The sequence below is a fragment of the Tinamus guttatus genome, unplaced genomic scaffold (genome assembly GCF_059628265.1).
Source record: "Tinamus guttatus ecotype Peru unplaced genomic scaffold, ASM5962826v1 Tinamus_guttatus_pri_ptg000115l, whole genome shotgun sequence".
In the NCBI taxonomy this organism is placed as follows: Eukaryota; Metazoa; Chordata; class Aves; order Tinamiformes; family Tinamidae; genus Tinamus; species Tinamus guttatus.
Window position 1 is genome coordinate 464,405 of NW_028288649.1, and position 23,277 is coordinate 487,681.

General features: G+C 43.6%; 1 protein-coding gene across 1 annotated transcript in view; it reads right to left on the minus strand.

Annotated features, from left to right (window-relative positions):
- Positions 1 to 4,447: 4,447 nt before the first annotated feature.
- AOAH (acyloxyacyl hydrolase) overlaps positions 4,448 to 23,277 on the minus strand; it is a 74,330-nt gene continuing 55,500 nt past the window's right edge. The window contains exons 16-21 of the mRNA XM_088521097.1: positions 18,038 to 18,210; positions 15,445 to 15,503; positions 15,295 to 15,354; positions 13,643 to 13,739; positions 10,463 to 10,539; positions 4,448 to 4,722 (exon numbers count right to left, since the gene is read on the minus strand). Coding sequence (XP_088377223.1) covers positions 4,594 to 4,722; positions 10,463 to 10,539; positions 13,643 to 13,739; positions 15,295 to 15,354; positions 15,445 to 15,503; positions 18,038 to 18,210 — 595 coding nt within the window. The 3' untranslated portion in view covers positions 4,448 to 4,593. The remainder of the gene's footprint in view (positions 4,723 to 10,462; positions 10,540 to 13,642; positions 13,740 to 15,294; positions 15,355 to 15,444; positions 15,504 to 18,037; positions 18,211 to 23,277) is intronic.

Here is a 23,277-nt window from a genome sequence, read left to right on the forward strand (position 1 = left end):
CTTGTGTATGAGAGGAAGCAACTAGTTCTGAATATGCTAAATATTTATGCAACTCCTTTCTTGAAAGTCTTTTTAGCTAAGTACCATCTCCTCTTTTTGAAATGGCTGTACTCTTGCAGGAAATCACACTTCTGAAATAAAACCTAGTTTTAAAAAGTAAGTTTACTAGATAACTTGGCTCCCTAAGAGGAAGAAAACTGAGTTCTTTAACAAACATGGTGCTAAAATGGGCACTTCATGTTGGAGTATTTTTTGTAACGATCAGGCATAAAAGTCACTAGTAAATCTTGCTCTACACCATGCAATATAGGTATCTCTTGCTTGCATGGTGTTCTTGTGGTCAGAACAAAAAAAAATTCATAGCTCTTTAGTAGAATTTATTTGCCGCTTCTCATACAAACTGGTATGGATAAATGCACGGCGTGTATACTGTGTGGTTTACAGGTGTGGAATTATGTATGCAGTATATTGCACTTTCATAGAAAGGAAAGGTCTTGAATATTTTGCTAGGACCTCTATAAAAAACAAAACAAAACTTAATTTTAGGGTTTTAAACGTCAGTTTTTTCCTGGAACTCATGGTTTGTACGAATTGGAATTCTCCATTTCAGAACCAGGAGTATGTTGTAAAATTCTTTTTTCCTTAAGACATTACAAAGCTGCTATGTACCAGCTAATGATCTGCTGGCTGTAAGTTTGGCTCTTCTTAGACATGTCCATAAATGCAGGTTAAGAACTGTATTTCAGACCATCATTAAAATGGCAAAACTATTTAATTAAAATCAAAGTTGCAATTTTCACAGCTTTTCACTGGACTTAGTGAAATACTGTCTCATTACCTCACTATTGTGAATGCAATAGTGGAACACTTAATTGCCATTGCTGTTATATATTCACCATTGAAACACTAAATTCTGTCAGCTATACTGTTCTCATCCTGCTATTTTTGTACTATTGCTTTTAAATCTAGTTTTCTTTTTCTGATGTCTTTATTTCCAAATTATGTATTGAGATTTATTTTATTCCTTTAAAATAAATGATCAAAAACTTCAAGTTGTTTCTCCTAATGCAATCTACGCAGTTGAGGTACTTATCTGTAGGCAGATGAAGAAAAGCTGAACTTTGCATACCTTTTGGGAGAGGATTCCATTCAGTATGTGTATCCAAAATATAGGTTGGTTTGGAAAGATAATGGCATGTCTCAGGCATAGCCAGCACTAAATGTTTGAGTTGGAGACCAGATTGCCATTGGGTAGTTGTTGGAAACTTGCTGGAATATACTGGCATATGCATGAACATAGAAGCTGTGAAAGAGCAAGTTTCCTATGCAGCTGCATGACAGGCTGTTAAGCCATCTTAAACTTTCAACAGAATCTCAAATATCCTTGCATGTAAAATTTTGAAAAATGAGCCCATAAAAGGAAGTTAAGAATGGACATTATGTATATGTATAAGGGAGTAATACTCTTTTGTATGGGATTGTATTTCTCTCCTCTTTAAGAGGAAAAAGAAAGATTAATTGGGCTGTTACCCATAATAGAAATTAGTCTGAGTTTGTTCAGTACTTACAATAAAAAAAGTTCTCATCAAGGAAATGTACAAACTCTACAGTACAAAATGTGACAGGTGATGGGAGTTAGAAAGCAGAGTGTTTTGTGTAAAGAGCTGACCTGGGTGATGAGGTCTAAGCACAAGGTATCGATGATGATGATGATGGACTACTACAGTCAGCAGAAGCCTGCAGCGTTAACTCACCAGCAACCTCCCTTTGCCCCTTCAGTGACTTGCACTTGTGTGCCTTCCCCCCTCCCTTTCACTCATCCAAGGTGAGCCTTCCTGCAAAGGGGGAGAGGAGCTGTTTGCTTTGAGCTTTGGGGGTAGCAAGGAGTATGGGGTTATGAAGGAGGATGGTTGAAAAACAGGACTTTGGGGCTGCTGGAGCCTTGATGAACAGTGAAAGCGCAGAGGGGGCTAGAAAACATCAATTTGATATCAACTGGTGCTCTATCATAACCTTAAGTGTGCTCTAGCCCATAGTCTTAGAGGTCTTGCATGCTGTATTTGAATTTTTTTCTAAACTACAAACCCAGTAAGACTACACTGTTTGGTAGAGCTTCAGAGAAGCACAGTTCCAGGCAGTGAGAGCATGCAGCTATACAAGTCATTTCCATGTTTGTAGCTGATCTCTTTTGGAAGAGGCCAGACCAAATCAAGTAAAATAGCTTCAAGTAGCTATAGATGTAGTTCTAAACGCCAGAAATAAGTGTTTGTACTGTCTTGTTTCAACAAGAGACTTAAGTCTTTACAGATTGGTTTGGGAACTGCAGAACAACAACAACAACAAAAAAATTATTTGCCATGCTTTAGAACTAGCAAGTGCCATAATCCCCTTGTATTTATATGTTTAAATCCGGCAGGGGACTTTGAAAGACCATTTCTTCTGGAAGTCTATACTGCTCTAGAGTTTGCATATCATGGAAAGACTTAAGTCTCCAAGAGGAATGCTTCCCCACCCTGTGATTTATTTCTTTCCCATGTATTTCTAAGGATCAGGAGACAGTTAGACTAGACAGGGAGTAGCCTGTTCACGCTTTAGAATTAGCGAGCTGCTTTCAGTACCCTTGGTTTGAATATGGGACACGTTGTTACAATGGCACCAGTAAGTTATTAATGATGGAAAATGCAGATATTTGGTCGTTCTTCCCATTCTTTGAAATAACAGAAACATCATGGTTGTAAAAGGTGATGCCTTAATAGGCCTACAAATTCATTTTTATTCACAAGTTGTTTTTACAGTAGTTACAGATCAAGCTGTTAAGTACAACCTAATTTTAATGCTGAACTGCAGAGATTTGCCTCTGAGGAGTGAGAAAATAGTTTGGCTAGTGCTCTTTCACCAATAGTAACCCCATTTCATGAAATCTCTCACACCCTTATAGCATCAAATATGGAGTAATTACACTGCTAGGGTAAACCTAAGAGCTTTGGGATTCAGGTGTGGAGGGGGGAGGGTTCAGATTTTCTCTTTTAATTGAGAAGTCATTTTAATGAAACTTTTTTCATAGATGCTCACTAATAAAAAAGTCTATAAATGGAATATGGTGTGCTTTGAGCCATGAAGCCTCTCTTAGCTGAGGAAATTTCAGTTTTGCTAGCTTGTAAAACTCCTAATTGATGTTATAAGAGCTGAACCTCAAATGGAACACAACAATTTGCAGTGAGAGTGCCTGGAAATTTGGCTGCCTACTGTTGCTGTCTCTTTCCCCACTCCATCCTCCCTCTTTAATTGCTGTGCTTGCATATTTTGGAATTCTTGTCTTATTTAAAAAAAAAAAAAAATGCAGTAGTGCCTGCCTTAATAAAGGATCCAGGATGGCAAAATAGATGCTTCAGTCAAGACAAGGATGCAAGTCATCCTCTGCCTCTTCAAAATACTGATCAGCTGCATCTCCAGTGGCTGGTGCACTTGGGTATGAGACCAGGCCTCTTATTTAGTTCTGTAGCTAAATAGGTGGGTCATATGTGAAGACACCCAGTGTCTTAAGCACTGGACAGACTCAGAGCAAAGAGCAGACTACATCTGTGCTTTGGTTAATTTAAATGTCTTATTTTTGTCATATTAACACTTTATATTTACCAGATATTTTTCTGTGTGTGGTTAGTGCTTGTTGCATCTTGCCTGATACTAGGAAAGCTGTAAATGCTGTACCCCTCTTAGGGCTCCATTAAGTAGAACTGTCTCTAATTTTGATTTCTTCTCTTTATCCTCTGGGGGAAGCTGGTCAAAGAGCCCCTACTCATTCTGGACTTTCCATATGAAGTAGTGTGGATGAGGACTGCTCATTATCCAGTGATTTCCTAGGTCCTATCTGTAAAAAGAACAGGTCTGGGCTTATTGTGCTTTCTCTGGGGGAGTAAAGATGTACTAAAGCATTAAAAAAGCAGCCTTTTGTAAATACAGGAAGGGCTGTCAAGTTTCAATGTTGTAAATGGTGGAAGAAAAGAACCTGCATGCAGTCGGGCTGAACTAACACTGCCAGGCAAATCAAAATCCTGGTGCCTTGTTATTCCTAGCACACTTTAATAAGCAAATAGTAGCTAAATAATGTATTGACAGAGCAATTACATATACACAATTTAGAGCAACATAGTGAGTTGGGTTTTTTCTTCCCCTTTTGGGATCAGATTAACTGTTGAAATAGTGGAAGTAGAAAACCCAGAAACATGTTCTTATAGGGCAGGAAAAAAAAATAGGGCTAGGAATTTGCTGCAAAGGGCAAAAGTCTCATGGACTTGCCAGCCAGTACAACAACTGGCCTGGCTGGCAGGCATCCTGCCATCTGTATTCTTGGGGTTCCCCAGCAAAATCATGAGCTGTTTGTGCTGGTGGATGGCTCCACAGCTCAGACACAGCACTGGAAACGGTGCTGCTGGGCTCTCTTCACAAGCTCTTTGTGCTGCCCTTCAGGGGCAGGAGGGGGAGAAGTCTGACTTTGATAACTGGTACCTTCTTCTGACTTTAATCATCTGGTTTCCTGGAAGGCCCTGAGAAGCAGCACCATAAATGTGCTGCCAGGCCCCAGCTGTTCGGAAGTCAGTGTCCGCCTTGATCCTTGAATATGGCCTCGATCTGGTTGTTGAAGGGATTCTCCTGGCCGAGCACTTGAGGCCAGTCATGGAGCGCCTTCTGCCACGTGATGCTTGTTCCAAGCGCTGCGGCAATCTGCAACAGCACAAATACCATCACTTTCTTGCACCTCTACAATGTCCTTGTTTAGTGGCAGTACTTAGGAGACCTCACCAGAAAAAGAGAGTCCACTGTATAACCAACCTCCAGAAAGTAACCTCTAACCACAGAAAATACTTAGTTCTAGCTCCTGAGCAGGTCAACCCCCTCCCCAACAATAAAAAGTGCAGGATTACATATTTACCCTTCTCTGACCAAAGCAAGGACTAGATTTATCAGCAAAAGCCTGATCACTTCTTTCCCTGTAAGATGACAGGTTGTCTCCAATTTGTCTTTAAATATTATGTTGAACCAGCCTTGTTTTTAAGCTACTCAGAGAAAAACTGGAGTGCAACGCCCCTCTACATTCCCCTCATGTGTTGTCTCTTATACAATTTACTTTATCAATTATAGAAAAATATACCTATGATACAAGTAGACAGTAAGTCCTGCAACCTTGTGGTAGCTTCCAACTTATTCCTCATGCCTATGATGTCTGTTACCAAGCCATGGGGGCTGCTGCTTTTTTTCTTCTCTAACCTTTTTGAAAGAATTTCAGAAGCACCACTTAGATATAAAGCATAGATCTCTTACAAGACCAAAGGAATTCAGACTTCTAAATTCTCATACCTAGTGATAAATTTTTTTTCCACTATATTATTTGGAAACCACAGGATTCAGGAAAAAGAGGCCTGATTACATGTAGGTTCAAAACTAACCAGCTCTGATTCCCCAAATTCACACATGCTACTGCTTGGCTTCGGAGCCTCTTTCCATGAGAACTGCAGAAAGCTGTTAAGTAGCTTTTCCCCTTGGAGCAGAACTGCTCTAACTTTCATAGCCAGTTTGCCCTGGAAGTCATGCCCAGAAGATAAATCACATCTGCAGTACTGACAGGATGAAGAACAGCAAGGGGAGGAGAAAGGGGGAAGAAAGAATCGCCTGATTCTGCTTCAACTACATTTGTGCACCAAGTTAATGCATTTTTTTTTACTGTAACTTCTTACCTATAGTTATACTTATGATATCAAAAGCTTGTTCTCATAAACATAACTAACCTGAGGTGTAAATAGGGCTAGCAAAGCTGTTTTGTTAAGGGAGAAAATGAGTTGATGGAACCAAATTATTTGAACACTATTTGAACTGTGTTTCCAAACTTCCCAAACTGTGTTTGGAGAACAAACTGGGTTGTATGTGTGCATGTTTGTTTTATTTTATGTACCACTTTTAAATACTATCCTCTTGAAAGGAGCTGTAATGATGGGCCAGGAGACGAGAACTTCCAGTTACTCCGAGCTCATATATCAAGATCCGCAAGCGTGGGGTGGAAGGTCTTGCACTCCTAGTCACTTGAGGTTTCATTAAGCTAGCAGCAATTTTGGTGCAGAAAGTAGATTGGATAATGTGGAAGTTTCTCCTGGTCACATTTTCTAATACAATCAACCACATTTTTCATTGGGAAGACCTACTGCTTCCCAGGGTGGAGACCTGTCAGCATCAGCATGGCCCCTTCTGGCCTCCAATGCACCTGTACAAATCCCCAAGCCTTCCCTGTTTTGTTTTAGCAGGGGTGCTGTGTTTGTTTTTCAAGCGATTTTTGCATGATGTAGCCTCTGAAAAAGGATCATGAGAGCTATCTGCACTGCTCAGACCACTCTTGATGGCAGGTTGAGGTGTATATGCCCAGAATCCTAAACTGTGCAGGTCCTGCTCAGACTGATGGGTTACATAATCTAATTTGGAGGAGCAGCGGGACACAAAGAAGAATTCCTAATTCTTGAAATTACTTTTTTGTTGTTTCTGAAATCTCAAAGAGCTCAGTCGTTAACAGCAGCTGCAATTCACGTATTGTTGCAACTAAATTCTTGTGAGGGTAATGTTCTAACCAAACATTTAAGAAAATCTTGCAGTGCCCTGGGTGAATGGGAGGGGGTGGTGGCTTTGTTATTTTAGCAGCTTCTGCCTATCTACTCTTTTCTCCACCAAACTGTGGATGAGCTCCTGCTTGAGCAAAATGTAAATAAACAACTAAACTGATACGTATTTTTTTCCTGATTGGAAAGCGTGTTGCTGCGACTTGAGGAAAGGGATGAGGGAGAAGCTAATGGTGCCCTGGCTGTGCTTCGCTGCCTGTGCACAATCATTAAGAATCTCCCAAGCAGCCCATGTGGCTCCCGGCTCACAAGGCTGGGAGCTTTAGCACCTCCGTGATAACCTCACACAGCAAGAAACGGAGCCATTTCTACAGGAGGCTCTTGTACGGCACAGTCGTGCCTTGCAAACAAAGCAATAAGCTGTTGGGGGAAAAGCAGCGTGCTTGAAGCCATCTGGCTCTCGGAAGGGTTTTCACTGAGGTTTTTTACAGAAAAGAAGAGATGCTGGAAAAGTCCCCAGGCTCCTTGTGTAGTCAACAGAATGAGAAAGTCGGATTTCTTCTGAGCAGGGCCTCGCGTGGCTTTGGGGAGCCGTGTCTCCCAGCCAGGGAATTTGAAGGACCCTGTGCCAAAAGTAAGGGTGTGAATTTCCTGCACCAAGGGCCCGAGCTCTGAGCGGAGAGGTTTGGAAAACTCACAGCTGTGTTTTATCTTTGGAACCCAGTAGGAACAGGGTTAGGCCAGGAACAGGTGTGAGTTTGCATCCTTCTGTTGTGAGGTAAAAAAAAAAAACAGCCAGGAAGACACCTGTTCTTCTCGAGAAACTTTCAGTAAGAGAATAACCATGGCCTTGCTTGAATAAATAAGCACTTGGCATTTAGCCCTCCTTTCAAATATTTTTAAATATAAAATGCTCTCTGGAGTGTGGACTAGGGGGAGTAGTTTTGCTGCTTCAGTGTCCTAAGTTAGTCTTTTTCTATCTCATGAAAAACCAGAACAGCTCTAAGAGGAGAAATGAAGTGTTGCATTTTCTTCCTCCTTAAAAGATTTGCGCAAGATGAAACGAAGCAGGTTCAATTCCCATCTGCATTCTTTGTATATTAACCGTACCGCTGTGCTCCAGGATACAGCTGCTGGCATGGATGTATAGGCCACTGCTTTACTACTTATACTTCTGGATGGGAATGAGGCTAGGTAAGGAAGGGGTGAAAGGCAGAGGCAGATACCAGAGCAACAGCGAGGGAATGCACGATCCCTCCAGCTCGCCCGTGGCACACAGGGACTCTGCTCTGTTTGCATCCCAGACTCAGAAGTTTCTCTGCGTCCAGCACAAGACCTATAATATTTATGATATCTACATGCTCCTTGGAGTACTGCTCAGTTCAAATGGTCTCAAGTATTTGTCAAGTGCTTTGAGATCTTCGCAGAGGAGGTTCAGTGAAAATGCCCCAAGCCACATCCTATCATACTTATTTGTCACAGCGTACATAAGGAGAGGGGGAATAGCTACAGAGCTTGAAATAAGAGACTTCATTCACTTGACAAGCTGAACAGCACCAATTCTCTCCTGCTAGGAAGAACTATATGGTATTAAAGCAGTGCCTGACCAGAGGCATTCATGTTGGAATAAAGTAAAACTTTAAAAAAATATATAGCATAAAGAAGGAACAAATTGTTTCTCACTCTCAAGTGTACTCTTAAACATCACTCCATGGTCACGCTTCCTCTCTCTTCCCCTTCTCAAAATGTTTGAGGGTAGAAGGGACCACTGGAGACCACCTAGTCCAACCACCCTGCCCAAGCAGGGTCACCTGGAGCACATTTCACTTTTTATTAGGATAGCCACTCTCTCACAGCATAGTGCCAGTGCTAAGGCTACTCAATATGTAGTGGAAGTGCAGTAACTCACTTGCTGTGAGTGGCTACGGCTGACCCCTCGAGCACAAGGGAAAACCACCTACAAAAGCATTAATGCCATGGAACAGCAGCAGTGGGAGGTTGTAAAGGCTGCGGGATGCCAGCTCTGGAGGGGGTGGAATGGGGACAGCCTGGTCCCTCGGCTGCATCCCGCAGCTTGGCATGCCAGGAGCTCATGGCTGCTCTAAAGCCCTTTCCGCCGAGCTCTCCCCTGCGGGGCTTGGAGGAGCCTTCCAGGTTAGTCCTGCTGCCGTGGCCTCTGCTCCCTCTGCCGCTGCCACGTGGGTGCTCCTGCGAGCCCAGGTGCCCATGGACACCTGCTGCCAGTGGTGGCTGTAAAATGCCTCAGGCCGGTCACAGGTGTGGAATAAAAATAATCCAAAGACAGACTTTCTTTCTTTCTATCTTTCTTTCTTTTTTTCCCCCTCTCTCTCTCCCTGCTCCACATTCTTTGCATCACACACTTCCCGCAGATGGTGGGGTTGGGAATGGGACTTGTTTCATTGCTGTTTTCCCTCTTGTTTCATTTGCCAAGTTTTCTTTTAATTGCTTTATTTCAAAAGGCCTGCGGTGGACAAGCCAAACGTGCCTCTGTGTGGCCTCGGGCTGCGAGGACTTTTGTGTGGCCCTCGTGGCCCTGCCTGGAGCCGAGCAGGGGCAGTTGCTCTGACAGAGGCGCCATTTTCAACACGAGCAGCAAGTGCCCATGCAGCTTCAGCTGACCGGCACTGCATGAGAAATAGTGTTGAAAGCATTTAACTGGGCTTTGGTGCTCCGCGTGCCCTGATGGTACAGGTAACAGGGACACAGGGCAACCAGGAATGGGGAGCAGCTACCTTGGAGGTAGTGGTGTGAAGGACCATGGTGCGAGGCTCACCTTATTTTAGCCCCAAAATATCCCCGAGGGATATCCGCTTCTGGCCCCATCCCCATGTGTAACTGGCGAGGGGCAGGCGCCGCTTTCATGGCTGCCTGGCAGAGCTTTGCAAAAAGAGGGAGACAAGGACGCCAGCTCTGCTGTTGATGGGCATCGCCATCAGCTTCTCCCCCACTTGCTGCAATTCCTTTGCTTGTAGTTTACCTGAGCAAAATTCTAGCTCAATCACTGCATAAGAGCCAGGACTGAAAACACAAGCAATTGGGTTTACCTGTTGTCAGCTGATTAAATTGTATTAAGGCATCATCTTTGCTTGAGCAAGTGGTGACTTCCATCACGACCCTGGGGCTCCAAGGGGCTCAAGGAGACAAGCTGGCCTGTGCAGTTTAATTTCATGTCCTAAATTGCCTACCTCAAGGTGACAGTATCAGGACCTTGTTTTTTAGTGGGCCTGGATTACTCAATGTCTCCTGCTAACTCTGATGCTGAGGTGGAGAGGGGACTTTTGCAACATGGCTGACTTGGAAATTCAAGCAAGACTTTGTTGTTGCTGCTACAGCTTGTGCATCACTTTTGAGCTCGCAGAGGGTTTTACTTCAGGCTGTTTTAGGAAGACTGGCTGGTGTGCTTCAGGCATCTTGGAAACCTGAAGCTGGAGCGTGGAGAAAGGATGGGTTCGTTTGCAGCTCACCCCACAGCATGCGCATTAGCATCTTACAGGGCCAGAAGAAGCGACTTTGAAGGCATGTGCAGTGGGAATCAGGTGCCCTCGTGGTAGGCCGGGGTAGCCAAGCCCACCCTTACAGCTCCTCCTCTTCCCCTTTCACTCCTTTCTGACCACAACCCACCCCTACCACCACCAGTCCCTGGAGGCCAAACAGCCCAAGAGGGAAGCTCCTTGGCATCGGCATCTGCAGAGCTTGAACCGCGCGTTTCAGCACCCGGATTGCCTGCCAGCACCATGGCAGTCTTACTAAACACAACTCCCTCGCACCGGCCGCTGGGGCAGGCGGCTCCCCAGGGCGCCCTCCCCGGAGTGACAGCCCCTGTTTTGGTGCTGCCTTCTTACCTGGCTGGGGTGGAAGCCGTCGACGGGCTCGATGAGCTGCCAGGGCTCGCCGCCCATGCGGTGCCACTCCTCGGCCGCTGCAGAGCCAAGAGCACAGCGGTCAGCGCCCGCCCCGCCGCCACGCACGCGACTCGCACGTTCGTGTCATCACAGTTTATATAAAGCTGTCAAAGCCAGCGTCACGTTCAGCCCCCTTTTCCTTGAGGCAGCGCCTAAGCCCTTGGTGCTATTATTATTATTGTTATTTTTAATCCTTGCTATTTATGCAAGGAAGCTCTTTGAACATAAACGATTGTAAAACAATTCACTTTCCTTTCTAGCCAACACTGACGCCATAGCAAGTAAGGCCATAAATTATTTAACACTGATGTAATACTTTTGCATGTCTTGTTTAGGCTGCATCTTCAGCAGAGCAGAAAAAAAAAAAGAGAAGAAAAGGAAAAGATAAGAGAAGGTGAAGGGAGCAGGTTTTTTATAGAAAGAGATGCTAACACAACATTCACATGGGCTGATGTCTTCAGGAACAGAATGTCATTTTCAGTTCTGAGTGGTCTTTTTCAACTCTAACAAAAAGAATAACCTTTTTGAATTGCATAAGGATGCCTTTCAATGCAAATGATGCTGTACTGTAAACCCCAGAGCGATCAGAGCAGTAAAAAGCTTTCTCTCTTCAAAAGGGTTAGAGAATGATCAAACCTTGGATGAGTGGATATGGCATTAGCAGGCTCTAAATTCAATAATTTCTTTTATAATGATGGATTAAGAATTCTTAATAGCATTATGCAGGCATCCTGTCAGGAGAAAAAGCCTCTCCTTTCAAATACATTTTTGACTTGAACTCACTGCTGTTTGCTGGACCCTGGCTATTGTGTCAAAAAGTGATGCCCAGGTCCTCATTTTAACTTTGAATTCATAGATTTTAGTTGTAATATTCCTACTTTGACAATAGAAAAATAGATGTGAGATCCTTAGTTCAACAGCAAAGTAACCCATTTAAAGGCACAATGTTATCCCTGCTTTGAGAATAGAAACAGATGTGAGATCTTTAATTCAACACCAAAGCAACCTGTTTAAAGGCAGAGTCTCCGGGGCTTGTTTCAAATTTGCAATACATGAGACATGTCTTATACATAGGGTCAGCTTGTCTACAGCATTAAATATAATATCATATACTAACTATGAGACTGTATAAGGTGTTTTACTTTGTAGAAGGACTACTGTCCGAGCACCAGAACGAGTAGATGAGTAAGTGGAACCCATCTGTATCACGATAAGTGAATATGATCCATTATACTTGCTCCAAAAACCCTAGAGCAGTCCTGGGACCAACACACCCTTCAATCAGATAAACCCAGAGCTAGTCTTAAAAGTGCCTATTGCCTAGACTAGGCCAGAGCTTGCCCACTGCCCCATTAAGAAAAAAAAACAAAATGATCAGCCTCTCACTCCTGTCCTTGCACTCTTACTTAAAGAAACTACTCAGTCCTTCAGCCGAAGCCAACACCTGGTTTGAATGTCCACCTAGAATGCATGCTAGTGTCCAAAATTCATTGCAAGAAATCCGGAAGCTTCCCATGTACATATATCTATGTGGGTATATGTGGATGCATAGGCCAGCTTGAAGTCAACGTACTGATCACAGCATGCAGCTGCTGCTAAATATTTGATGTCTGGAGAGTCTAGGGAGGGATTTGCACTTGCTTCAGAAAGAGACTGGAAAAGTAGGTCAGCAGCCATAACTTGCTTACAAGCACCCTCAAGAGCTGACAGTTTTGCTGATGGGAAGCTGAAGTTGTTCGCTCCAGGGCTGCAAGAAACTTTGCAAAGTGTCTTTCAGAGCTGATGTTTGTATGTGTGTGTGTGATTTTGTTTACCCCATTTATTTAATGCGATGTAATCAAGAACAGCAAATTATATTGAGATGTTTCTTTTCATGAAAGCAAATAAATTACCTAAAGTTAGCAATTTAATTATTAAAGTAATTTGCCTACCCAGCAGGTAGTTTGTTCCGTATCCTAATGACTTGTTAAATATTAAGTAGTTGAGACAAAATTCACAAATAGACTTGAACATTTTGAAACTATACTATGATATCTACCTTGACAGTCATGTCCACATCTCTAAGCCAAAGTTTTGGACAGAAAGACCCTACTTATCATCTTTTACCTTCTTCTCCATGGTCTGCATGCATCCCAGAACCAGCTTCCTGAATTGGGTCATGTGAGTTTACAAATTTTGATAGGATTTGGCTGCAACTGAGATTTTTTTACAATAAACTTAGGTGCCTTGACAGCTTTATGCTGCCACTGACAGGGAGGGGTGTTAGAGATGCGTGTTTGAAGTCTTGCCAGGGTGATTCTGTCCCTTCAGAAATTCCTTCTCGCAGGTGAAGCAGGGCTCTGCACAGTGGTGCATGGGGAAAAACGAGTGACACTAGGCTCCAGGCCTTAATTGAACTTAATTGAAATGACAGGCTTAACCTGCTCCTCTCACATTCGCAAAGAAAAAGGTTTTTTTGGGTCATGCGTTTTTTTTTTGTTGTTTGTTTTGTTTTGTTTTTTTTAAGTGCCAATTGCAGAAGGAAGTGATTTAGGCAAGCTGCTTATCTAACCACTGTTTTAGGATCATGTAAGGAAGGATTTTGCAAATTGGAGTTGCAATATTTTACAGGTACTTAAGCAAGCATGGGAAGAAGCTAGTTCCCCACAGAAGAGGTGCTTGTGCTTTTGCAAACATGGTATGAGAAGAGGGTGGCGCTGCTGCTTGGGCAGGAAATTTGGCTGGGAAAAAGCCACCTTCCTGAGGCACCGCTCATTGGGAGAACGCAACATGAAAGCAGGAGTGCGGGCCATCCTGCAGCTCCTGGTGTAGGAGGTGACACCCATGTCCAACACCCAATGCTGATGCCAAGCACCAACACTCAACGCACAGCACGCAAAGCCTAATGCCCGGTCCTAATGCATCTGGCCCTAGACCCAGTGGTGCCCACGCTGCAAGGGGAACCAGGAGAAGACACTTCAAGGTACCCTGATGCCCCTAGCTCTGCAGCCAGCATTGCCCAGGTGGACTGGCTACATTGCTGTCCTTGCAGCAGAGCTACATGCAAGCAGCGTTATTTGCAGCCCAACACCAATGTCTAAATGCTTCTTGAGAACAAATGTGAGAAAAAAGGCAACTTACTTTGTCTCAGTGGGAAATCCATGTAGAAAATATCAAAATTGCTGAATTTCTCAGATGTCGCTATTTCTTTCAGGACATTGGAGAGTTGTAAAGCTCTCTGTAAAACCAAGCAGTTTAATGACACTTCATCACTACTCATGCTGCTTTGTGTGGTTCAGCTTTTGTCAGCAATATGCAGTCAGGAATTTGAAAGCTAATGCTGCTGTTTAACTGGAGGAAAGGAGGTGAAAAGGAGTTCTTCATTATACCATACACTTATACTGAACCTCATTAGCCTTTGGGTTTGTGGGAGATAGCTTGTGATGCGATACCTCACTGGAGATTTCAGTGAGGCCTCATTGGGCATAATAAGGTTAATACAGCCTACAGTTATTTTATTATACACTTCTTCTAGCAGTGTCCTTACTCCCCTATCATTATGAAGAATCTAATTTTCAGGTGCCTTGATGAACCAAATCACTTGCATTCATCTTAAAGAAAACTGAAACTTTTTTGTCCTTTTCCATTAGCCTTTCTGTGTTGTGGATGCTAACACTTTTCTATCGAGATTAAATTCTGCTCTCACTTGCTACAAATTAAATTGTGTCCACTGGACCTCTACCTAAGTCATATATCCCATGTGGTTTCTACAGCTATAACAGAGATCAGAATCTCCTAAATATTTAACATGCCCAGTTTGGATGATAACATAGGCAATTAGTTTCAGACAGGAACTCAGAAGGAAGATTAATTCATATCCTGCAGACACAGGAGTTGTTCACAGGTAGAAGCTTCATGTACTACATGTTGTGTTGTTTGTACAAATATATAGGCTCTAATCCTGCAAAGATTTAGCAATGTGCTTATTTGCCTTCTCTGAAATCAAGAGGGAAGGGATATAAAATTAAATGAATATGTAAAGCTGGGGAAATTGAGGATTTATTTTTTACCTAGTGAATGCAAGCATTAATATAATCGCATAGACATGACACTTTTGACAATATTTGACTATTATCTCTTTTACATGCCTGCAAAGGGCAAAGATTAAACATCTCCTAGCACTGAAGTGGAGTTAGTGGCTGATATTATGTGACATTCACTTCTATAGCCAGATTTTTAGGGTGGGTTTTAAAAGGCGTCTCTGCTCTGTCTGTTCCCATTCATGCACTGAGTCTAGATGCTCCTTGGCCAGACCATCTGGCAAGTAAGTCTGAGCAAGATTAGCACAAATCCCAAATAAAGACAGAGTAAAGATCTTGCTCTCAGGGCCTGCTCCTGCTGCCAACAAAATCTATGCAATTGACTTTTTGTACTCACAGCTACCTGATTCATAAGCCTTTTCTCTCTTATTACACACATTTTCTCCTTAAGGAACAAGAACCTGTACGTTTGGGTCTCAGGAAGATTGCACTGCTGGAGAATAACTTTGGAGAGCTGGGAAACCAGAATGACACTACCCCTACAAATCCCTTAACTTAACTGCGCCATATCCTCAAGCTTGGGAGGTGTTTGAAGAGAACAGATACACAGGTTTTTACATGCTTTCCCTGTCTTTGAAAGAAAAGCCCAAGTTGACATTCTGCACTGGGATATGAGGTTTGCATCCTCCAACATACAGACAGAGTAAATTCAAAGACTGTCGACACAGCCGACACAGCTTTCACCGGACTTACCTCCGAGGTCAAGTTCCTGAGGGTTTCGTTGGAAGTCAGCCATCCACTGCAAGGACTCACCTGAACAAGCAAGGAGAGCCAGGCTTTAGTAGCAGACCAGCAGACAGAAAGCCAAAGGAAATTTCCCAGTCTCAAAGAGGGAAATCTTACCTGCAGACAGTTTAGGAAAGAATAAAGTTGGCTGTATGTGACATCTTTGTTCAACTGCCCTGCAAAACACAGAGAGGGAAACAGTGCATGCCTGAAGGCCAAACACAACGTGGCTTTGGGATCCCCACCTGCCCATTCCCATGTGCTGGGCTGAACCGAGGGTGCCAGAGCTCCTGGCAATCAGAGGGGTCACCCTGAGCTTCCCACAAGGATGGTCGTCCCCACAACCTGCAGAAACTCCTTTTTTCTGATGCACTTCTTGCCCTTCCCCATCAGTTCCTCTTACACAAGGGCTTGATTGCCCGTGCAAATCTTGGAGCGAGTGATTGATATTTTATCCATTACCACATCTTTCACTCTCCAAACAAATGCAGCTGTTGCAAACCTGAAGGGAAGATTGGGGGTGGCTGTGCGTGCTCTGAGCTTCACATTTACCTTGCAGAGGTTAGCTTTAAAAGGGAGAAACAATTTTCCTGTCACAGAGGGATGTGGATGTGCCTGTGTGGGTGAGTGGATTCAACCACTAAGCTAAACATCCAGCTGACAAATTCCCTGTGCTACGCTATAGACTGGCTTGCTGAGAAAATTACTCGTTTTTCATGACCTTTTTGCTTCCATGGTAGCCACCGCCAGCTCAGAAATTAATTGACCACTCAATTCTCGGAGTTTGTAGCTCACCAATCATCCTGTCACACTTCATTATTTTTGCAACTCTGAAATAAGTGTATTTTTTTTGGCTTTGTGGTGGGACACAGTCTTCCAGCTCTTGGGCAAAATAGTTCTGCCAGCTTTGGGGGCAGATACTACCCAGCCTGTGAGAGTAGAGTTTGACAGCTGCATGATCTCCTATACGATAAGGACATCCTGGATTCTCATAGCCTGAAAGCTTCAAGCTCTGGGACAGGCATTTGGGATGCCCTTGGAGCAAAGCCCTTGGATTTGGCTCACAGGAGCCTAGGTGGGTAAAAACCTGGCAAAAAGTCTGACAGACTTCTGATAGCACCTGACCAGCAGCCAAGCTGGGAAACCTGCTTGTAACTTGTTGGAAAATCTGTCAGAAATGCCGTGTTGCTGCAAAATGTGTTGCTTAGGATTAATCAGTTCCCTCCAATGCAAATCAGGCCCGCTGAAAATTTTCCAACTGATCCGATAGCTAATCACTCCTCATTTGACTTGTGCCAAAAAAGCTATGTGTGATCACTGATAATTAGATATCCTGTAGAAGAAACCACCCCTGTGATAAATATGTACTCAGGCAAAAAAATGAATGTATGTGATTAAAAATAATTATTATAGACTCCCTCTGTCCGGAAGCAGACAAGCTTTTTTTTTTCTTTTCCTTTTTTTGCTTTCTAGTAGTATAGTGCTCTTTAAAGGAAACTAAATGGAGTATCAGAAAAGGAAAATAGAAATTTGGACCTCAGACTTGCTGATATGAGGCTTTAGAAGGGTAAAATAGCCAACTGTATATAAAGTAGAAGTTATGGGGTCATTGACAATGATTAACCTTGGATGAGAACCAGGACACAGAGCCCCCTGAAAGCATTAATACCCAGCAGTGTCAAAATCCTCTGAAGAGATAATTCCCTGCTTAATTATATGATCTGGGTTATCCCTGAGATAGCAACAACTTCCAGCTTCCTGAGATGTTTTTGGTCTTAAATTTGACCACTGGATCCTTATGCAGATGTTTAAGTGGAGAACACTGAATATATTTTTGCTGTTTGTATAGCTATTCTTTCTACCTGTATGAAATAGTTCACTTTTTCTTTTTTCTTTTTTTTTTTAATTAATTAATTGTGGGGTCACATTTATTTGGAACTTCCAAACTTCTTTATCCTCTAAGCCTTCCACTTTTCTAGGGAAAGGTATGGAATTTCACACGTCATTATAGGTGATCATATGCAATTTTGTGACCATACTTCTCTTCATAGTACGAAGCAAATGAACAAGATGCCTTGTAATTGTCAGATAAGGCATCTTTATGCACCTTCTGAGTTGACAGCTTCCAAATCTCTGAAAACATTATCTGTAAGCACTTTGCGGTAAGTGCACTCATAGGAGGCTCACAACCATACCTGTACATGATGCAAAGTTTGATTCGCAACACCACCACATAGACTAGGAGATGGCAGACACACAATGCAGGAAGGAATTTTATTTCTGTAATATCTAATTGGTCTTTTGCAAATTCTTCAACTCTGTCCTGGGCTAGATCCAGCTTTATCAAGACATCTACACATCAGTAAGTGGGGGTGTTCCCTACATGGTGATAGCCCCCTCAGATATCCAGCCCAGTGTGGGCTAAGACTGAGACACAATAGTTGCTTTTTTTTTTTTTTTTTTAATCCCTAGAGCATGTGTTAAGCCTTGTTTGGAGCTCAGTTGGCGGTAGAGTATGGACATGAGACAGGAGAGGGATCTGCTCCAGCTCCTTCCTTACTTCTCATTCACAGCTGATTTCCACCTCACACCTTTCAGATTTCATCCACTCTACTGTGTTTGCTTGAAATTGTCAATAGATTCATTCAGTGAGAGTAGGAAACATGAGCAGACAGATAACCAAGAGGACCCCAAAACATCTCATAATTACCTAGAGGATGGTATCTGTCATGTAAATTATCCCACAGAAAGCGTCCATCTACTAAGCCTGTTAGGATCACGTGGCTGCCATTTGGAAGACGGGTGTTGAGGAACTGCAGAGCTTGCATGACATTGGAGAGCATTTGTTTGGGTGTAGTCATGTGTGCCAATGTGTCACGCTCCCTGTGAAAAAAGAGGATGTAAACGGGGTATTGTGTTAGGTAATATTGCTCCTCAGGAGGTGGCTGAAATGGTGGCATATTCGTATCTGCTGTTCTGCCACATTATATTCACTAAAGAAAATATTTTGAAAAGGACAGTGTGCCAGAGTGTTCATTATTTCCAAAATCACAAGTGATTGATATAAAAACAGCCCTCAGTGCAGCAAGTGAAAGTTTCTCTCATTTAAGAAGACATGCATTTCCTTTTTAGTAGGCGGCTTCCATAAGAAAAGCTTTCTTTCTGGCTTTATGGTAGAGCAATTCCATTGTTTTCAAATGGCTGCAGAAAAGGGAATCAGTGCTATGAAGCAGGTGCCATTAATATCAGTCTCTTGTGGTATTAAAATTCATGTAAAACTATTCCAATACCACTTGTGCTTTGCTTTGGGTAGGCTGCAGATATTGTAAAACAAAGGATTATTATTCATATTGAAGACTGCCAAAGAATATCTAAATTCTGTAGGAAATAACAGCATGTGTGTTTCAATGTGGCAGTAACTCCTAAGCCACCCATAAACCAGTGGCAAGACTTACATGAGAGAGGGCCCTCTGCCTTAGTGTACTTAGTACTCGGTATACAACCAGGAACTTGTCCATTGGAGGTCATTAGAAATTCATATTGCTTTTTATGATTGCAACGACATTGACCTTGACGTATTTTATCAAATCCCAGCCTCCTATTCACATCTGATTGCCCTACCATCTACCTCAAGCTTCAGCCAGGAGCTGATTTGGGCTCTGACAGGTTGCACGGTGCTGCACCTTGTGAGAGAGTCTCTGAAGGTCACCTCACAGCTGGAGGAAACGGGGCTGCTATGCACATTTGGGCTTTAAGATGAAGGATGTGATTGCCCTGGGTGGAAGCAGGGCTGTTTTGCCCACAGATTACTCTGCATAGCTTACATTCAACATATTGTTTTTGTAATGTTGGCTCTCATGTTTCGCATGACTCTTACTCCTATTCTAAAGAAGAGGGGAGGGCAGTGAGGGGTCCAAACAAGTGCAGGAGACTGGGGGGAGGAGATATTCAACTGCTGATCCACTAATCCTCAGAAAAATTTTATAGGGTACAGGAGCTGTCCAAGTCTCACATGGAGGAGCAGAGCGCATTTTGTGGCATGCCAGCTGGCCTAAACATCTTAAGCCAGAGTCTCAGACCCAGGCTTATCCCTCCCCTTTTGCATTCAGCTGTAAATGTCTCAGGAAAACAAAACAAAAAGCAAACAAACAAAAAAACGGCCCAACACTGAAATAAATTTCAACTTATATAAGAAAAACAAATAAGCAAAAAATCCTCAGGCTGCCTAGAGAATACTGCTCTAGTTATATTATTAAAACAACCATTTTTTTATATCAGAAGGGCTCACCACTCTCTCCCACGAACCACTGCCCTGCTTGCACACATGAAAACATGCCTGTCCAGAACGTGTCCTGAACCGAGGAGGAGGCTAAAGGAAAAAGCGAGCGAGCCCCGGGGAAGCAGCCCCGTCCCGTCTCCTGTCCTGTGGAAATGCCAAGAAAGAGGGGGCCAAGCTGCAGGGAACAACCCTTTCTTTTCAGCTTTATCTGCTCAGCTCAGGTGAGCCGCCACGCTGTGGTTTTAAAGTGGCCTACAAGGGTTTATGAAGGCACAGGAGCCTTCGTGGACAAAATGCTCGCCTTGGGACGCAGATGAGCATCTTGGGAAGCAGCCCCTCATGACATGGGGGCAACTCAGCTTGGCTAAGGATATCAAAGAGAAATTGCTTTTTAAGAAGCTTTACTGTTAAAGATGTGTTCAGACTTTCCATAATGTGCAAGAGGATGAAGTCAGTGGTACCAGCAGCCCCTTGGAGATGACTTTAGGGAAGGCAGGAATGAAGAAGGAACAACAAACCTCTGGCTTCCTGCTTCAAATTTGGCTCTGTTTCCTCTTTAAACTTTGGTATGGAGAGAGGAGAGTGAGTCTCAGGCCATCTTGGGGTGCTGTGTTGCTTATTGCCACGTTGTTAACACATACTGAGATCTAACCTCATTGCCCCCAAATAAGATTGGTGAGGGGTTGCTCTGCCAAGCCCTGCATGAGCTCACACTATGCACATTTCAACTCCATGACTCAGTTTCCCCATCTCTAAAGTAAAGCCAATATGACTTAGCAGCTTCCCCAGGATGAGGGGCAAACTTCATTAATGCTCGCGGTGATCAATGAGCAGCTGGGAAATCAGGTAGAATTTGTTGTCAGTGAATATTGTACACATATAAGCTCTCAGAGCGCTCTTGTTTTGTCCTGAGGCAATAGAGCTATTTGCATTTGGGGAAAAAAGGAGTCCCCACGTAGGAGACCTGTGTTCTCAAGCAAGGCTTTGGGATTCTCTAGTGGGCTGCATTTTGCATAAAAATTAATAATTAGGCATCTTTCCTTGGCCAGGAAATTTATCTTAATGCAGAGCGTGCTTCTGAGGCATTTGAGAATTTTCAGTTAGTGCGAAATCAAAAAAACAGCATTAGGATTCAGCCTCAAAATTGTGACAGCAACCCAAGCAAAAGGAGTCTTTTGAGATAAGACTGTGGTTTTGCCCTTAAATTACCTCATTTCGCCTACAGGTGTTGCAGCACTCGATTTCAAAATACTGCCCTCATGTAAGGCCTCTACCACGAGCAAACACAGCAGTGAGAGAAGAAACTCATGTGGCATTCATAATGCCACACTTGCCTGTCGCCTTCCAATTAAGTCATGCAGATATTTCAGTGCATTTCTTCACATTTCCTTTATGTGTCAGACTATGAAATTAAAACCAAGCAAAGAGTGAGCACGTTGGTTTTGGCCACTGCAGTGATGTCTTCAAGGCGCCTGAGGCAGCGCTCTGGGGTGTTGTGTTACCACCACAGCATCTCCCTTGGGGTGCAGCAGACGGCAATAGCTCCTGAAAACCTGGGGCCTTTGGAAGCTGGCGTTTGCCACAAGTCATGGTGCCAGTGCAGAGCAAACGGACATTAATGCTTGGATGTTTGTTTGACTGCCTGCTGCATTGGATGGGACTGTTTTATGGACCACTCCTTGCCCTATGATGTAAAGAATAGAGCTGTGTATTGCCCTTGAGTGTGCAGGTGGGCAGCTAGGGATGTCCCAGTGCCCCAGCTGCGCACACAAGTTGTTGGGCCTCCTGTAACCCAAATTTCCCCTGTGGAGAGCTCACATAACCTACTTTTTGACCTGGGCACTGCCACTTTGGAGAAGGTGGTTGGCTCCCCTCCAGGCTGATGCTGTCCCACCCCACTTTTGTCCCACTGCTGTTACCTGTGCAGATGCCGTTAAGTGCAGCGTGGGAAGAAGGGCTGGGGAAATTGTGTTTTACCCCAAATGCCACAAATATGCACTACGACTGTATGGCATTTGAGACTTCTGGTGCTCATTATTTTCTTTTCCTATTATTATTTTTTTTCCCAAGTCTGTGTGTCCCGCATTGTGTCCCACATTTACACCTCAGTGGGCTGAGAGATACCATTGCCATCTGTCTTTATTTTTCTAACCCCCCTGGTTTGGACACCACAGTGGGGAGACTACTGGGAACACAGAACTGGGAACACATGCTGCCAATTTCATTATCTTTTTCCTCTGCAAATATCCATATTACTCAATGCCCTTCTCTTCACATGGGATGAAATACTGACATTTTAACAATGCTTTGGCTAAGATTTGCCCCTCGGTGTGTTAAGCACATTGCGCCCTATTGAAGGTAAAATACAGCCTCATGCTATAAGGGCTCTCTAGCTGCATTTTGAAGCTGTCCTTAAAGTATTTTTAGTGGGTTAGCCTTTAGTTTAAGGTTAGGCCCACTGGATGCTCTGCATCCTCTATAACCTCTGCAGATACATCAGAGCCAGGGCAGCTACATGCAACAACCGGCTCTTGCAAAATCTCTCTGCTTAGCTTCCCACTGGATGGGACAGGGTGTTTCTGCACAAGCTGCAGCATCTTCCCTCGCTGGAGCCACAGGAATCAGTGCAGCCTTGTAGCCCCAGCCTCTTCTGGTGCTGCAAATGTTTTGGAGGAAAACACACAGCAAAGAGGATTTGATGAGACAAAACTGCCACGGTCAGGTAATGAATGCTGGGATAAAGAGACAGCAGTGTTTTGAATTATGAATAGTATTTCAGAACATACAGATGGATGAGGCAAAGCCAGAATGACTTAAATTGTATGGGGATTTTTTTTCCCTTTGGACAGGAATACAGAGCAGTATTAAAGACGGGAAAGAGGAATACAACAAAGAAAAAGAAATAGTTTTAGCAAAGCCAGAATTGAAATATATGCACAGCAGAGCTCTGGACAAATCTCTGAGACGGCACCTCACCAGTCTGTGCAAGTTGAAGGGGGAAAGAAGAAGGCCAGAGGAGGAAGGCCACTCACTTCTGTCTCAGACTCCTGGTTCGAGTCCCTTTTAATCCCCTAGCACCAGTCTCCCTGCAGTCCTGCTCCCAATCTCAGTTTTCCTCTCCCTACGACGCTACAAGCTGGTCCCACTTCTTCCCAACTCCGTTACGTGCTACGGCTCCTGCTGGATGTGGTTCCCTTTGCCTGCAAGCATACGGAAAGAGACGGTGGGCCCGTGAAAGTGCCTAAAAGGCGGAACTTGAGAGCCCATTTCTGCCCCTGGCTCAGGCAACGGTGCAACCAGTAAAGCCCCGCGGGGCCCTCATCACTCCCAGGCTAGAGCACTCCACCCCACCTGCAACGTTTTGGCCCAAAAGCTTTCTGCTGAGCAAAGCCATAAGAAAAACGGCATATCTTTAATGGCAAAGCCTGACAGCCTTAATAATAGCCCCAACTTTATTATATAACCTGCAGGTGGGATCTTGTTAGAAACCTGTGAAGGGGATTTAACTGTATGCATATCGTTCACTAAAATGAATGTTTTGAAAGCCTCAGCTATTAGGTGGATTTATTTCTTCTGCTTGAAAGAAAATCTGAAGATTCATCGCAGTGAAAATAATGCAGCAATAAGAAGAGCAAAATGCCTCTTCAGAATACCCACAAAACCCAGACCGA